Source organism: Aquila chrysaetos, chromosome 21 (genome assembly GCF_900496995.4).
Source record: "Aquila chrysaetos chrysaetos chromosome 21, bAquChr1.4, whole genome shotgun sequence".
In the NCBI taxonomy this organism is placed as follows: Eukaryota; Metazoa; Chordata; class Aves; order Accipitriformes; family Accipitridae; genus Aquila; species Aquila chrysaetos.
This window is the reverse complement of record NC_044024.1, coordinates 3,382,641-3,400,414: the sequence shown is the minus strand read 5'-3', so window position 1 is coordinate 3,400,414 and position 17,774 is coordinate 3,382,641. Positions and strand designations below refer to the sequence as shown.

General features: G+C 35.3%; 1 protein-coding gene across 2 annotated transcripts in view; it reads left to right on the top strand.

The window, feature by feature from the left end:
• CHM (CHM Rab escort protein) overlaps positions 1 to 17,774 on the top strand; it is an 80,244-nt gene that overhangs the window by 32,054 nt on the left and 30,416 nt on the right. For both annotated transcript variants that reach the window (XM_041119088.1, XM_029997089.1), the window contains exon 8: positions 1,563 to 1,788. In XM_041119088.1, the coding sequence (XP_040975022.1) occupies positions 1,563 to 1,788 (226 nt within the window). The remainder of the gene's footprint in view (positions 1 to 1,562; positions 1,789 to 17,774) is intronic.

Below are 17,774 nucleotides of genomic sequence, written 5' to 3'. Positions count from 1 at the left end.
ATATGCAAGAGCGAATTGGTCAATATCGAGAATGATCTGGTAAGATTAGGAGAAAGAGAGTGTGTAATGAACTCCAGAAAATCCTGAAGGGGGAAAAACTCATTAGACTGAAGTGGTTTATAGATTACAGGTAATTTCAGGTTTGCTGCTGCTGGAAGAAATTGAGGTGCTTGGAGTGAGAATATAGGTGGTATTTAGAAAATTTATTAAGTAAAAAAAAGGAGATGCCACATCAATTTTAAATGAATCCATTGATTCATGTACCTAAATGACATTAGTTTTATTTTACTTCCAGAGATAGTTAAACAGATTTTGTTCCTACGTTTTAAAACAGCTTGGGAAGTAATTGGGAATATTTTGAGTCAGATTAGTCTGATGTAAAGACTTCAGAAAATTAAAATTGCTCTTGGTGAGATCATTACATTTGTGTGAAGGCGGACTTTTAATAGGGAGAGTTCATGATAGTGAAGAATTTTTTTAAAGCTTTTTTTCGGTAAAATTTGGAGTTATGTAAGGAGTCTGAAGTGAGGAAAAACTTGATAATTTTTTTAGAATGATAAGACAAAAAAACCCTGTCATTTTATGACTTGCTGCATGGCTGTACGAAAGGTAGTAAGATACATTTGTAATAAAACAGTGGTTGAATCTTGAACAGAATATATTGCTTGATAATACTAGTTTCAGCATTGATGGAAGTGTTTCTGAATTACCTGTGAATTTATCCATGACTGAAGTAAGCTTAAGAGCAAATTTCTGAATAGTATGAAAGTATGCTATTGCTTAAATACAGTCTTCTCCTGGAAAAAGAAATTCATTTAGTTATTAACTAAAGTTTTTCAGAGGTGTATCAGTGACATGCAACATTGGTGTTAAACATCTCCTGAAAGACTTGTGTTTCTTTGAATTTCAAAATGTGTCAGCAGTAGTATTAATTTAAAGGGGAGATATGCTTCCTCATCCCTGTCTTCTTTGTGTCTCATGCATACTTGTTTGTTGCAAGTCATCATTTTGAAATAAATATTGCGCCTTCTCATCTTTGGATTAAGACACTATGTGAATGGCTTCTCTGCACATAAATATACACTCTAACCATATCAGTATGAGTTCAGCAGTACTATTCTTGAATGGGTGTCATTCAGGTATAGTATTTTGGGTAATTTACAGGAAACGGTGTCCCAAGGCACTTCAGTGGATTTTTGTCCACAGTTGCTCACTTCTCACATGATTAAGAAATGGGTTTAGATCAAGTCTAGCATAATGAATAGATGAAGCCATATTTAGAGGTTGCTTTCTAGACTGTTGGAGACCCATACAGTGGTTTTGCATTTTTATGAAATACCTTAATGGAGCGATATTTCTGTCCTCATGTCTTCTGAACTCACTTTCTGGGAGTAAATTTTTTAACTTTCATTTACTTGGATTATCCATTTTCAGCAAGATGTTTGTTGAAAAACTCAATTGCTTTTGTTTATTTAAATACAAAAGTACTTGTTTAAGTTGAAGCATATGAGAAAATACAAATGTTAAACTATACCTTTTACCTAAATTTACTTTTTCCTCAGACTACGAGAACGGTACATTTGCTCAGTTCTTAAGAACACGGAAGTTAACACCCAGCTTGCAGCACTTCATTCTTCACTCTATTGCAATGGTTTCAGAGACTGATTGCAGCACTCTTGAAGGTCTTCAGGCAACAAAAAAATTTCTTCAGTGCCTTGGCCGCTATGGCAATACACCATTTTTGTTTCCTCTGTATGGTCAAGGAGAGATCCCACAGTGCTTCTGCAGGTAAGCTTCACTTTCCTAATATGTATTTTCCAAAAAGGAAATCCTTGGTAACCTCATGCTAATAGATACCATTCAGTAGGAATCATCCTGTTAATTTCTTGTTGGTTTTATTTGCTTTACATTTTCATTGGCTATGAAATTCCCCTTCCCCCCTACCCCCAAAAAAAAAGGAAAAAAGAAAAAAAAGATGTTGGAAATTATGCTGCTCTCATGCTTTGAAACAATTTTCTTTGTATTACAAATGCAACTTGTAATAGCTGGGTGTTGTGGTGGGTGCCTATTGTAACAAGTACTAGGAAATGAGAAAGAGATAATTCAACTCATATGTAGCTAGCGCTTTTTAAAACTGGCAGAGATTTGGAGCGTTGTGTGTCCAAAAGGATGACTGCACATTTTGGTAGGTTGAGAAAACTTGTGGTTTAGTCTTCCCAAAGTTACAGGAAGATACATGTTTTCAATTTGTTAAGTAATGCTGAGAGTGCATCTACCATTCATAGGTAGATATTTAATAATGAACTGGATTTTTCTGAAAGAAGCAAAATTGTTCCATGTGTCCAGTTTATTATTAAATAAAAAAAAATTATTTAATTCTTTCACCTTTGTTACATCACAGACTTATACAAACAGGGCAACTGATGTGAAATCATGTCCTTACTCTCTTGGCATCATTTTGTAGATCTGTATAGACCACAAGCTTCCACCTGTGACTTGAACAGCAGAAAAGGTATCGTGAAGCCCTGTTACACTGAGTTATATACAGACTGCAGTTTTATATTCTAACATCTTCAACAGCAGCCATATGTATTCTACTACTTGAGCCCTAGAAAATAATTAAAACAAAAACCCGCTATTGATTCCAGTATAAAGCAACATCCACTTCGACCCCTTTACTTGAACTGTGGGCAATGATAATGTAGTCTTTAGCCTGACTCCTGAGGTGTGCTGGGGATCGTAGTTCTAGCAGAGGAGCTGTTGATGGATGCTTTTGGGGACCATCAAGAATACATGTGCAGAGGGTGGGTGGTTTTAATTTTCAGTTGTTTCCAACAGTTCAACTGGCTTTTAAAAGGCTGAGGGGTTTTTTTTTAATCTTTTCTTTTGCTGGCAAGCAGCCTTTCCATCTGCTCTATGTGGGTTTTTAGTGTGGTAACCTGTAGGTCTGAAGTAAACATTAGCTCTATTTAAAAAAAGCAGTATTGCATGGTGAGGCCATTTTGTTGTCTCAGTGATGTATTTGTATATCATTCATTTAAATATCAGTGCCAAGTGTTACCTGCTTTGTTCCTTGTTGGTGGACAAGTTCTGCTTTTTACATGTGTGCTACTATTAAGAAATTCTGGTTTACAGCATGGTATTGGACATTATCTTCCTGTCTTGTCTGTGTGATAGATTCTGTTTTTCTTCTCTATAACAGTACTTAAATTACTGCTAGAAGAATGGCCTTAGCAGCTTAAGCCTAGTTGGCACTATATAGGATGGATGCAATTATATGTTGATGGAAACATTCTGGAATAATTATCATAGTTCAAAGAAGGTATCTATAAAGTAGCTTGTTGGCACCAGCAGCTGGCTTTGTTGTGGAAGGTCTTGTTTGGCCTTAGCAACTAATGAAGGCCACATGGAATTGTCCTATATGATGTATATACGTAGATTACCTAATGTTTCCATTAGTTCATTACACAACTAGGTGTTGTTCTGTACTACATTGAATAGAAATGTTACTTGGTAACATCTTTTGTCAGTAGCCTTTCATCTGTACCTTAAACTTTATTTGTATGTATATTTTTAAAAAATGTGGACCTATGTAATTATGTGCTTGGACAGACAATTTGTAAACAAGAATTGTTTTCAGGTAAGTACTCTGGACACAGTCGTGCAATAGAACTTGTGTTTGTAGGGTTTATGGATGTCTTTCTGTCTTTATAGGACTTCATAAGGGACCAGATATCTGTGCATGACGAACAGATTAATAAATCAAAGTATTATCAGAGCCATTATAGTAGCACAAGTTTTGCAGTTAGACCTTCTTTGGATTCAAATACCTGGGAAAAAAGTAAATTTAATAATTAAAAACTGAAATTAGAATTTTAGTTACATTTTTTTCCACTGTACTTTTTTCTCAATATAATTTTTCTTGCATTCTTGAAAGCCCTTTGGCTTTATTTGGTTTAATAGCCAGCACATGCAATTTTCTGATCTGTAACAGCAATATATTTCAAGAGTTAGCAATAGTGGTGTCTAGAAGTCTTATAAATATTCTTATCAGAAAATCATTCCGTGATCACAGGAATTCTTCAGATGGCCTGAGCTTTCTATTTATGTCCATTGATTGTTGCGTTTTAGAGTTTTTTTGCTAAATTGATTGATTGTAAAGTCCTACAATAAGGACAGTATTTTAATAGTTGAAGCAAATTACTCTGTCAAACCAAGAAGTAATTACACTTCCAAAAGGTTTGTATTACAAACATTCTAATACACAATAAAGTCTAAATGTCTTTGTTTTTAAGTGAACAATTTAGAAGACAATCACAATTTTTTTTTAGATTAATCACAGTTTTTATATGTGGTCTGCCTTGGGTGTTATGTCTTCCTAAAACTGAGCAGTATCCGAATACTGTTCAGACTGTATAGTAAAGTGGTAACGGCACAACCTATACATCATACCCTACAGTTTTTATCACCAGGTTATCAGAGTAAGGTGTCACCTGTTCTGTGATTTCTAACCACCGTTCTATATTCTGTTTTAATGTAAACCTCTTAAGCGTTTCCTGCAGCCAGTTACACTGTGTGTTCTCATCAAGGCTACTGTTATAAATGGCATGCATGCATATTTATGTGAATGAGTCAAAGACATTTGTAAGTCACATCCTTGCATTCTAAATGAATTCTGCATAAACAGTACAACGTTTTATAACTACTGACGACACTTGAGTGAGTAAAAGCGGTGTTAGTTCTTTATTGGTTTAAACAGGTATGGTTTAGGAGAGAAAATTAAACTTTTATATCACTGTAATGTACCTCCCAATATGTCGAGGTACAGATGTGAGATTTCTATCTCCATAAATTGGATTCGTGGTACAAGGAAGGTCGTTGGAAGCCTCATGCTATTCCGAGCTGACAAGCAGCAAAACTTTACTGGCCTGTATAACAGCTTCCTTTGGTTCAAACTTCCTGGTATGAAACTGTTACGTCCCTTCCTTTCTAATGAAGTAGTAGTATTATTATGCTTAGTAAAAATAAATATAGTAATATCTCATTCTTAAGGAAAATCAAAGCAAGCATTTACATTTGATATGGTCAACATAAGATGCCAAAACTTAATATGTAAGGCAGCTAGGGAAATCAATATATGTTTTGCAGTTTGCTGTTAACATGTTTGTTACAAATCTGTAATACAGCTTTCATTTTCTTGGAAAAATGTCACTGAAGAAAAACTATAATTGGGCATCACTGTAAACTGGAAAGTCTCAGTGATACAACATGTAGAATACTTAGAGTGATTGTGATGGTTTTTTTCTGGTTTTAGAAAACATTAGGAAATAGCCCAAATATTTTCTGATGTAGGAGGTTAATATTAAAATGGTCAGTTTCCAAATTTTCCTTTGTAACTGGGAAAAAAAAAGATATTTGACTTAAAAATCTGAAAGAGTTGTCAAATATGAGGACACATTTGCTTTTGCATCTTGCATGAAATTAATCTTTTGTAACTTGGAATCTCCTTTCTTTCCTTCTGGTTTTTCAGAAGCAAAAACTTTCTGTGTTTTTTATGGTTTTGAGGAGTGTTTGGAAGTGCTATTGTACAAATACTGTTTCATATAGTTGACTTTTACAGTTCACTGCAGTGAAATATGCCTCTTATTTTCAGTTTTCCTTTGAGAGGAAGTCTTTCTGGAAGCTTTCAGTTGTGATTCTCTTCACCCATGACCAGTGTTGTTTAATGAATGACAGCTGAGAAGTCAGTTGTAGCTTGCAACCTCACTTGCGTTATTTTTCTCAGTGCTTGCTTTGTGAACACACTGAATTTTGGGGGAGACTGTGCACAGTTTCTCTTCAGTTTGGTTTCAGATTCTTTTTTCTGGATTCTTGTGAATATGAAATCCAAATGGAAACAAGACTTTTTGAGAAGTAGTAGTGCAGTTTTTTCCCATTTGGAGTTTTTGAGGGAATTGGAGACTGTACGCTCTCTGTCATCTCATAAAGGTTCTAGGGGGGTGACACATCGTGTCTTTTTTCTTTACAAGTCATCCAAGAATTGACAGATGTGGTTGTGGTAATAGGTGCTGAAGTACTAGAATGTCTTCAGCTGCTTTGCCATAGGAATTGGTGATTCACTGACTTCTATGGGTAGTCAGTTAATGACTTGCTTTTCCTATAAATAGGCTTTGAACTTTTACTTTGTGTATGTATTTGGTGGACAGTGTAACCTTTTTAAGTAGTTGTTACTGATTCTAGCTGAAATTAGTCATTTTTGTGTCAGTGACAGTGACAGTAGTAATTTTGTGATGGAGGAAAGATCTGATTAAGGTGGTTCATCTCTTTCAATCCCTATATTTACATGAAGATTAAGAGTCCAGGCTGAGAAATGAAGGATTGTGTGATTGATTTGGAAGGTTCCTGTATATATTTCAGAAATGAATAATCAGTTTTTACCCTTACATTTGAGCTATTACCTGCTACAAATGTCGAAGCTTCTGAGGTAGTCTCAGGTACTTTAACATTTCCAATTATGTCCCTGTTACAATCTCTAGGAAGGTTTTAGTGTTCTGAAATCAAGACTGGACTTCAGGAAACCAGACTAATAAATAAGCACTTAGAATTGATACATTAAAAATTTAGTGTAACATCTTCTTCATTCGAATCTATAAATGAGTATCATGTTTCTACACGTAAGCAAATACGCGTAACTTTTCTGTATGTTAATTGTATGATTTGGCATATTAATGGAAATACAAACAATGTTAATTCCTTGTGACAATCAGATATGACAGATTTGAGTCTTGGCACGTGTGCAATTCTAAGCAAGTGTGAAGGAATCACAGGTGATTTTAAAAACATAGGCTGTATCTGAGATATGAGTTCAGTCCTGTATTTCAAAACATATAATTTTCATATTTATATATCTCTTATGACTTAAGATTATTCCATTTCTTTGTACCTGAAAATCTATTTTGAAATTACTGACAACTTGTCAGTATCACTTGGTCTTTACTAAAATACTGAATAGTAAGAGTAGCTGCAATGCTGCTTTCTTCTTAATTGTTTTCACTTGCATTTCAGTGAAAAAATAAAACTTCTGCTGTAGTTTGGCTTTTAAAGACAAACTTAATATATTCACTTTCTTGGCAGATGAATGCAAAATGGGCAAGCATAGTTAGCATTAGTGTTTGTAGGATCAGTTGTTTGTTTTTCCCTCTAAGGAGAAACTCTTTCTTGGGATAAACATCAGGGAAGTGAGATAATCCATCATTCTGAGACCTGTTCACTAGTGATGGATGGATAGATTGGTAAAGTAACTCAATAATCTTCATTTTTTTCAGGTTATTCACAGATCAGTGAGCATTGTCGTTAATAAAGCCATGGAATGCTTTTGTGTCCTTGCCCACATTATTTCTCAGAATTTGACAGGAAAAGACTTTTAATTTGGAAATAACCTTTGTTGTGAAATGCATTCTAAGTGTATGAAACTTTGAAAATACCTTCCCATTTTAGATTTTACCTTTCTTCTCAGCAAGATGTTTGTCCATTCATTGTTTAAAAAATTATTTATAAGTATGAGATCTTTTCTGCTCCTTATTATTTCACTGACTAGAAATACAGTGTTCTTCAGAAGTTTATACCTCGTGAAGGCCTTCAACCATTAGAATATATCACATAGGATGCTCTGAATCATACAAATGTTGTCAAAGTGTATAGATTTCAGATTCCTAACTAGGCATGGAAAAATTTTCAGTCAAGAAATTTTATTCTACGGGTTAGAATATACCCTGTGGTATAGGACAAATAAATGTAAGATTACGTACTAAAAAAGGCTGAAAATAACTTACATTGTCCTACTCTCATTCTTAATCATTCTTACTTCATTTTACAAACATATTTGGAATTTAAAAGCACAGAACACAAATGCTATAATCAGATGATACTTCTTTAATTATTTGCTTTAATAATTAAGGCAATGATAATAATATGAAGGAACTATATCTAATACATTATTTGGTATTATCTCCTAACAGTCTCTTAACAAGTAAATTACTCTCTGCTTGTGTGCGGATGTGCAGACTCTGGTTTATGTATTCTTCCTGAGAATTAGGACTCAGACATACAAAAATGTTACAGCATTATCAGAAGATCTATGGAAATAACATGAATGTTTATTATTGGAGCAAATCTGAAATGTAAATGCAAATGTAGTTTAGCAGAGTCCTTTTACATTAAACTAGAAGACAGAGAAAGGTAGCTTCCAAAACACTGCTAAATTAGTAAAATAGTCCTTGAGTTTCATTGAGGGTTAAGATAACTTGAATTTTTATGTCTTTTCTGGAGGCAGAGAGCACATAAATGGATTTTATAGATAAGCTAATGCTTAGTGACTGGTTTCTAGTTACTCGCTTTTGTGTCTCTGCCCTACGGTCCTGATCTCCCAAGCTCCTCTTTGAGGGCAGAACTGTTGTATAATTGCAGCTAAAGGACCTTGTGCGAGGAACAGCTTCTTCTCTTACAAGGTCAATAGAACTTAGAGCCAGGCAGATCTCATACTTCCACCTTCTGTAGAGATTAGTCTTCAGAGTGCGTTTGTAGTTAACTACCATCACAGCAGTACAGAAACCACTGAACTTTTTTTTTTCTTTTCTTCTTCCCCTCCTTCTGTGTAGTAATTTCTTAAAATTTCCACAGTGCTTTAGCCATAGTTTCTAGGACACTTGCTAGTTAAATAGTTGAATGTGTTGCCTGATGGATCTTCACTTTACTTTCACGTAAATCATCTATTTCTTGAGTTTAGCATCCCAGAGAATGATTCTTAACCTAGATTCACTAAAAAGTAGTGTTAATTGCAATATCCTTGAAAAATGTTTATATAGTTCTTCCATCTAATAAGCCAGTATTAAGCAACTTTTCTTTCAAATTCCTGTAAACTTTTCTTAAGCAGCTATGCTAGTACAGGTACAATACAGTTAAACTGTGCTGTTTATCCTCTAGTTCATTTCAGATCTTTGCCCAAAACTCAGTCAAGGGTACACCATGCAACTTAAGTGCAAGTTACTTTTGTAGCAACTTCGCTTTGAGGTCTGTTTTTAGATTATTTTGTAAAGCAAGATGCAAGTGTACTGAGTAGATTTGTTGAACAGACTGTCTAGGGTTAACAATGTTGTTATTTTAAGAAACAGCACTCTTTACATTGCAGTTATAACCATTCACAATCTTGACTCTTCATGGCTCTGGAACTACTTATTTTAGACCTAGCTGCAAATTCTTTACCTCAAATTTTGAATTTTTGCTGAGAAGACAGTAGCCTCATGTTTCGTATCAGTAGTCATCTTTCAACAGTGTTTGGATTTACTTTGCAGTATCTGGAAGCAGAGTAAATTTATTCTGTAACAGAACTTATTAATATCCCTTTTTGTTTCAAGAAATGACAATACTTTTCCCTTAGTAGTTTTATGGGACTTTATCTGGCTGTACTCTTACCGACATAAATGTTCATAATTCTTCATGACTTATAGCTGTTTGCTAAAATCTTAATAATTTTCACTCCTCCTGAGATTTTCTTGTAAATAATTCGTTAGGTTGATTTGGTAAACTGTAAAGTAAATTTATCATTCTTTCTAAATACTTTATTTAAGAAGGCTAAATCCCAGATTGTTTATTTTTTAAAAAAGAAACAAAACACTTCTGCTGGAAAGAGCAGTTGTATTCAAGAACGCAAATCTAAAATTTGACACAAATCTGATTTTTTTTTTTGTTTATTTGGTTTTTTTTAAATCAAGAAACCTGTTACCGTGGGGTAATCTAGTCATCAAGATTTTATGGTCAAATTTAGGTTTTTCTTCTTTCATGAGCATTGGAAGACCTGCTTCTTGCACAGATATTTTTTTCCCCCCCCTTAATTGTTCGAAGTTGTAGGATGTCACATTTGATTTGTTTTCTCCTAAGCCAGGAAATTAGATTAATTTTATGCAAAAGACTTTGCTTTCAAAATCTTTGTATGCTAAATAACTGGGTTTTTTTCGTGCAGAGGTTCTTTTATTGCCTGTTGTAGAGGACTGTTCTCAAGAGTATCTCCTCAAGAGTATCTCATCCCTGTGTACCTCTCATGAAGTTAGCATCTTTTTGTCTTACCAGCAGTACGAGTCTACGAGAAACTGAAGTTCGGGGGTTGTATGCTCCCTTGCAAATTGCAGGTCTAATCTCTCAGATACTACTTCTACAAATTTTCCTTCTGCTAAAAGTAAGGATATAGCAGAAAAGAGAATGTCACATCTGCCAAATCAGCAGCTGTGTGCAGTCAACAGCCTACATAACACTTCCAGGCAAGCAGAGGCTGAACTGGCCACATTCACATAGCCCATATGAGGGTGGTGTTGAACCAGAACTCTTCTGAAGTGCAGCACTGACTGTGAACAGAAGTAGACTTTTGCTTCAGAAATGACTTAAAGCTAAGCAGCTGCTATTCCAAAGCAGAGTTTTGTAAAATACTGTGCACATATGTGTTAGCACTTTTGTCTGCAGTTACCATATTTGTGCAACTTCAGTATTTCTTAAATGAGGATTTTTGTTCTGTGGTTATTTTTAATGTGGAAGATGGGGAATAAGTTTCATAGTTGAACTCTTGTAGAAAAGGATAGCTAACAAGTATGCATAATTGCAGAAAAATTCTGTGGTATTAATGATTTTCAAGTGCATTATTAGATAAACTGGTCTCTCTTATTTTTTCATTTTAGGAATTTATTAATGGATACAACTAAGCTACTTTTACACCGCTCTTAGACACTCTAAAAACTCTTCTACAAGAGTCATTAGTAACATGGCATTTGCTTAAATTACTAACAGTTTGTTAAGTGAAGACAGAGCTTAAACATGGTCTTACTTTTGTCAGCAGAACTTTCTCAGGTTTTAGAAGCAGCTTAATAAATCTACACTTGCATGAAGTGAGACTGGAAGTCTAGGAAAGTAAAAATGTGTGATGAACTAAGATTTTTATTGCAATGTCTTCTAACATTTGAGTTTCAGTAAACAGAATTGGAATCTTGAGCCCATAAAAGGCAGCACTGAGTTGCCAAACCCCCAGAACTTGCGCATCACATAATAGGAACTCAGGTGTTAAAACTCTTGAAATAGTTGCACTTCAGTGCAAATTTGGCCATTCAGTTATCATGTACAATAAATATTAATCCTTCCCAGACTCTGATGAAATAGACTTAAATTATACCTATTTTGTAATTATGGAAAAAAGTGCACGGAGGTCTAATGCATTTTGGGGTAAGTGATAAGTAGGTATATTACTCACATTCCTGAGTTTTGTGCTCTAAACAAAATCAAGTGCACCAGTTTTCATGTTTTTACCTATTTTACTGTGAAATACTATGCGCTCTACTAGAACTCTTCACAGTATCTGAATGTATATTTCTATATGTAGCAGTCTAAATCCTAGACAATAAAAAGGAGCGATTTCTCAGTTTTAAAATGAATTTTTTTTTAAATCCCTAGGAAAAAATACAAAATATGAAATTTGCTATAAAATTACATTTGACTGGGCTACTTTTTTTTTTTTTTCTCTCCCAACTCCTGTCTCAGCTGTGGCATTTCCTACCTGAGCTGTCGCCATTGCTGCCTGCTGTGTCTTTCCCCACGAAAAGAGTTTGCTGAAACCGAAATGAGCAGAAGCCCTTGTTCTTTTTTCTTCTCCCCAGTGTTTTGATTGGGAGCTTTGCCATTACAGCATCTCTTTCTGTAGTATTTCCCAGTCACAGTGATAGGAATTCCTTCTGCTTTACTATGCTAGGACAGAACTGAAGATCTGGTGAAAGAAATTATCTTGCTATATGAGTACAGGCATAAAAATTGTGGTTCCTGCAAAAAATACTCTTTGGACATTAACTAACTTCCGGTTGATAACTATGCAGGAAATTTCTGACAGTTCTAAAACTGTCATTTTGCTAATTGGATTTATAAACTAGGCTGATTCTGTAATCTTTCAGGACCTTTTTTTAATTTTACAGGAATGCTGAACACAATCTCCAGGAAAAAGTAAAAATATTTGGCTCTTCATTTGCTTGCTTAAGCATTTATTGTCACGTATTATCCTTTCCAATAGCTCACCAAATGCCAGGACAGTTCTGGTTGACATTGATTATTACCTTCATTATTTCTTTGGTGCCGTTTTTAATATTTTTTTTGTCTTCATCCGGGTGGGTGCACATACTGAGATGTGCCTTTTTTATGGGAATTCTCTGTTGGGAGAATTGTCTATCTGGTTTTTTTTAACTGTAGCCATTTAATTTATTGGATTTGTCTGTATTCTCTTTTTTAATGCTTTTAGAACATAAAACAATACTGTAGGAAATGGTGAAGTTCTAGGGACCTTTCAGGAAACACAGAATTTAATATAAGAACCAGGTCACAGCTTTCTCTGTGTGCAAAAATAAATTGAAAGAGGACAATTCATTAATTTAGTACTTGGCATGTTTTTCTTTGATCTTTCTCCAAAGCTTGCTGTGCTGTACATGCAGTGTTCATCTTTAAGGAGGGAAGCAAATAGTTTTTGCTATAGAGGACTGTACAGTTGGGGAGAAAAATACTCAATTTTTTAATTAATTGCTCCATGCATTTTAAGAAGTGGAAGAGAAACTATATGCTAGAAGTAAAACCTACTTTTTTGGTGTGGAACTATGTGATAAGATTTTACAATTCTTTTATGTAGTTCAGAATAAACTAAGGGTAAGTCTGTAATTTAAGGGTGCTTATGGTATCTCTGTTGAAAATCAAGATGTCAGATAGAGAGACATTCTATTTTTGTTCAATTAATATCTGAGAGCATTACATCAAAGCAGTAAACTCCTCTTGTAGCAACAGATGCAGCAACCCTGAAGCCTATTTTCTCTCTTGTTACATTAGTGTTTAATTAAAGAAAACAACTAGTTGGAGGCAGTTACTTTCTGTGAAATGTAATGAAGATTTATTTTGTAAGTGACCTTCACTGTATTAGCTGAATCAGTAATCAGTAAAATTAATAGAATAATCAAATTATATACAAACTCATAAATCATCGTGAATATGCTGTCAAAAATTCAGCTTTTAATATGTCCTATTGTTTCACAGCTGTATTAAAAATTACAACTGCTGATTCCTGCCTTGATGGGAACTGAAATGGCATTTAAAGGCTGTGTATGATGGAGGGCTACCAGGCCAAAAATTTTCACAACTGTTAATTTAGCTGTAATATGATTTGATGTCACCAGGGCAAAGTTGAAGTTGAGTACAGTGTTGTTGCTATCTTTCAGCAAAACTTGAATTATTGGTGTAGGCAGTCGCCAGTTAATTAGAGTAATATCAGTTTAAATGTCTGTCATTTAGGGTTAATGGTATCAAAGAGTTGCCTTGTATTTGAAGTACAGTCAAATCATCTTGAATAGCCTATTGTATGAAAGTAATGTTAGCACAATGATTTTACGTCGTCATAAATTATTGGGATACCATTTAGTTTAATATTTCAATTTCTATATTTAAATAATTTTGGCAAGTTTTTCCTAATCATGCCATTTTTCATGCTGGGCTGTTTTAATAGGTATTTTGACTCTTTGTAATTGTTTAACACAAAACGATCAAAATTCCTTTCCATTTTAATTTAAAAAGAGAAGTTTTCTGCTGGCCTACTATGAAAACAGGTCATGCCCTCCTCCACTGGATAGCAGGCTACTCTTGAAAATAAGTAATTCACATTTTTGCGCAGCCAAGCAGCAACGTTCTTTCAAAGCACGCTAGAAAAATAAAGTGCATATATCAAAAAGCCCTTGACTGTGGTTGAAGTCAAAGGAAAAATATAATTTATAGTTTTTAACAAAGGAATCTTAGTTCTAGTTAGGTTAATAGTGCTATTCTTTTATACAACATATGAAATAAATTCATCTGAGTTGGTTTGAAAGATCCTAATACATGCTTTGTCAGGCAAGAAGCCATTGATTGCAGCATTAGAGATAATAAGCCCGTAGCTCAAGGCTCTGTAATAATTCTTCAGTGGATGTTTAACCTTTGTGTCATCTTCAACAATCTCAAGACATCCAAGGCTGGGATTCAACATGGTGTATATTCTCCAGGTTTTTGCATGCGTAGAAGAGGTATTTCTAGGGAACTGGATCTTCTGATTCGGCCAGTAGTAAGTGATATTGCTGACATTTCCTTAGACTGCTACCTTTTGGAGTACGACTCAGAAGAGATGTGGGTTGGTAACACGCTTCAGCCGTTTGCTGTGCTGCATCATTCAGGCAGTTTAAAAGGTATTGAGGTACTGTCTTTGACCTATGACTTTTGAATGCCAGTATGGATACCATTTTAGGAAGTCAGGTTTGCAAAATGAAAGTTTTCTTTTCTAGTTCATCATCTATGAACAGATATCTAAAGCTCTTGTCCTGGTTTCGGCTGGGATAGAGTTAATTTTCTTTCTAGTAGCAGGTATAGTGTTATGTTTTGTGTTCAGTATGAGAAGAATGTTGATAACACGCTGATGTTTTCAGTTGTTGCTGAGTAGTGTTTAGACTAAGTCCAGGATTTTTCAGCTTCTGGTGCTCAGCCAGCAAGAAGGCTGGAGGGGCACAAGGAGTTGGGAGGGGACACGGCCGGGGCAGCTGACACAAACTGGCCAAAGGGGTATTCCATGCCATGTGGCGTCATGCCCAGTATATAAACTGGGGGGAGTTGGCCTTAGGGGGATCGCTGCTCGGGAACTAACTGGGCATTGGTCAGCAAGTGGTGAGCAATTGCGTTGTGCATCATTTGTTTTGTACATTCCAATCCTTTTATTATTGTCATTTTATTATTGTTATTATTATCGTTATTAGTTTCTTCCTTTCTGTTCTATTAAACTGTTCTTATCTCAACCCACAAGTTTTACCTCTTTCCTTCTGATTCTGTCCTCCATCCCACTTGAGTCAGGGGGAGTGAGTGAGCAGCTGCATGGTGCTTAGTTGCTGGCTGGGTTAAACCACAACACTAACTTCAAAACAAAATTAAAAATAAAAAAAAGAAACAAGAACAACCACCAAACCACCAACGAAAAAAAACCACCCACCAAACAAAAAACCTGTTAGTTAAACCAGGAAAATCCTGCTATCATCCCAGAAATCTGGGAGAACTATGTTCCACCAAACTAGCCTGCCATTCTCATATTGATTGTTTGTTTTGGCTAGTCTGATGCCCAGTTAATGCTAAGGGGGTATTAGAAATGTAGTCACACTAGTCTGTTAAATTATAGTGTAAACTCTACCAAAAGACAAATAGAATTACACATTATTTTAAATACAATACCTAGGCAGACTCTGTTAATGAAATGGCAGGTGTAATTTCTAATTTTTATGCCCTCCCAGTTTCAGCTCTGTTCTTTCATTTGTGACCTGAACATCAAATGTCTGGGTCACACCAAAACTCAGCTGAATAACAGGAACTCGGAAAACTCAGTTTCCTTCTCCAGCATGGTAAAATGGAACAGTGTGTCACGGTATCGAATGTGCTACAGACTGTTTTATGATTTACTCATGAGAGGCTATTTACTTTTGAATAATAGGGATCACAAGAACACAGGTGTATTTAACTTGTAGGATGAAGGAGGAATTGTGAAATGTCACTTGATAGCATTTGACAGTTGTCTCAATAGAGCAGTTCTCTCTGAGAAAGGGATATGCAGTTTTTGTCAATATGAAAATTATTTGTTCATTCTTTTTCTTCAGCATACATGAGAAGAGGTCAGTGATAGCTGATGGATTTGAATGAACCACTGGAGATTCTTAAATGAGTAAATAAAATTAAATTAAAAAAAAATTAAAGGTGCCCAAGATAGATCAGACATTGGAAACAGTCCAAACCTGAAATTTTATTGTAAAGGATCAGACGTATCTCCCCCGTCTTTTTTCTTTACCTTTTTCCACTGTGTAATTTCCATGCTGACTGAAAATTTTAGAGACAAAGATGATTTCTTTTTTAAAATAATTTGAAAAATATTTTTTTAAAATGTTCTTACTGTTTTTTTTGTCACACCAAGTTCTAGAGAACTTCATCCTCTGCCTTCTGTATTATTCTTATAATAAGAATGCCCCTGAAATAATGCACTGTAAGCAAAAAACTGACTGAAGTTTATCTGAATTCAGAGTTAATTGTGAAGATCTATCCTCGAGAATCTCTAACATATATCCTTTTTCTGTAAGATCCTGAATTTCTCTGCATTATAGTGCTCTCACAGAAAGTTTAAAGAGTTTTTTAAAAATACATAGCAAAAAGAATATTGGTTGTTTATACTTGCTTGATAGCATTTTGAAGAATGTGGGCTTATATTAAAATCTTTCAGGAACTAGAATTAAAAAAAACCCTATAACTAGTGATATCGCAGTCATTTCAATGTTAATGGGGATCCAGTAAAAATTTTAGGCATCGCTTGCAGAAACTGAACTTTAATTTTTTGTGAATTAATTTACCTTGTGTCACATTAAATCAACAGAAAAGAATCCCCAGAGATCAAGCCTATTTTTGGCAGATAGAAGTTAGGATGCGGGGATTAACCCGGGATCATATTTATCACCAGACCAACTGAACTTTTACCGTGGAGCGTTACGGGAGAGCAGTTTCAGGCTTTGCATAGGACAGATTCATCTGGTGAAGAGTTTCAGTCAGAGATCTCTTCAAGGAGGTGATAAAACATCTTGGCTAGTGATGAAATGTGGCAGTGGGCTGACCTCACATGGAGGCCCAGGAGTCAGTCAGCAGGTACAGTCAGACTAGCTCCTCTCTGGAATCCCAGAATGGAAAGAAGAAAATGGTTTGTTGACCATTTTAAAAAGTGGGAAATTTGAGTATGATTTAGCAGAGAAGTCTCTGGAATGCTTCCTTACAAGTAGTCAGCAGGGGAACACCGGGGTGAGTGGAAGACAAATACCTCCAACTAAGTGCGGTGTTTTGCTAGGCAGGAATGTGTGCAAGGTATAGCAGCAGGTTGTTGCTTACAATGAGCCATGTTGCAAGTGGTGTGGTAAAGTCTCCTCTTCGCATAGACCTGTTCTGATCTCTGTCCAGTACGGAGTTTGGCTTGTTGACCCCTGCTGCAGCACTGCCGTTCTCAACTCTGTATATCTCACTGCGTCAAAGCAAAATAGAGAAGCATGACTGAATTATTACAGAATCTCTTAATAAAAACTGTTTTCTGTAGAAGTTGGTATAAACATATATCCAAAAGTAACTTCCTCATATTTAAATGTCGTAATCTAGTTTCTTTAAACTGTGAGTCTCCTTAGAGTTTAAAAACAGATGAGTTGCGATATTGGCTTAATGTTTGGGTAGTGTAATTTTCCTTGGTTTAGGTAATGGGCTTTGTTTGCAAATGGAAAATGGCTAAATAGTTTAGTATACATTAGATTTTGACAAACTGACTTGTGAAGCCAGTTCCTTTTTCATTTAGGAAGTTTTCATCAGTCCATGCACAGAATATCTTAAGCAACTGTATCATAACATAGGCAGAACCTGGAGGAATTCCTATTTGTAAGAGGTCACCTTTAGATTGTAAGAAGTCTTCATTCTAGTGGGGCACTTAATGCCCTGAAAAATTAAGCTGCTTTTAGCCAATGAAGTTCCCACAGTACATTTTGTAAGAGTAGAGAAATAACTTCTGAATTACACACACTTGGAATTCCAGTAGGGGTTTGGTATGGTTATAGTGTGTTCTCACATTCTCGTTCCATACCATGTGCAATGTAGTGTGGTCAGTAGATATTCTCTGCATCTTCAGTAAATAG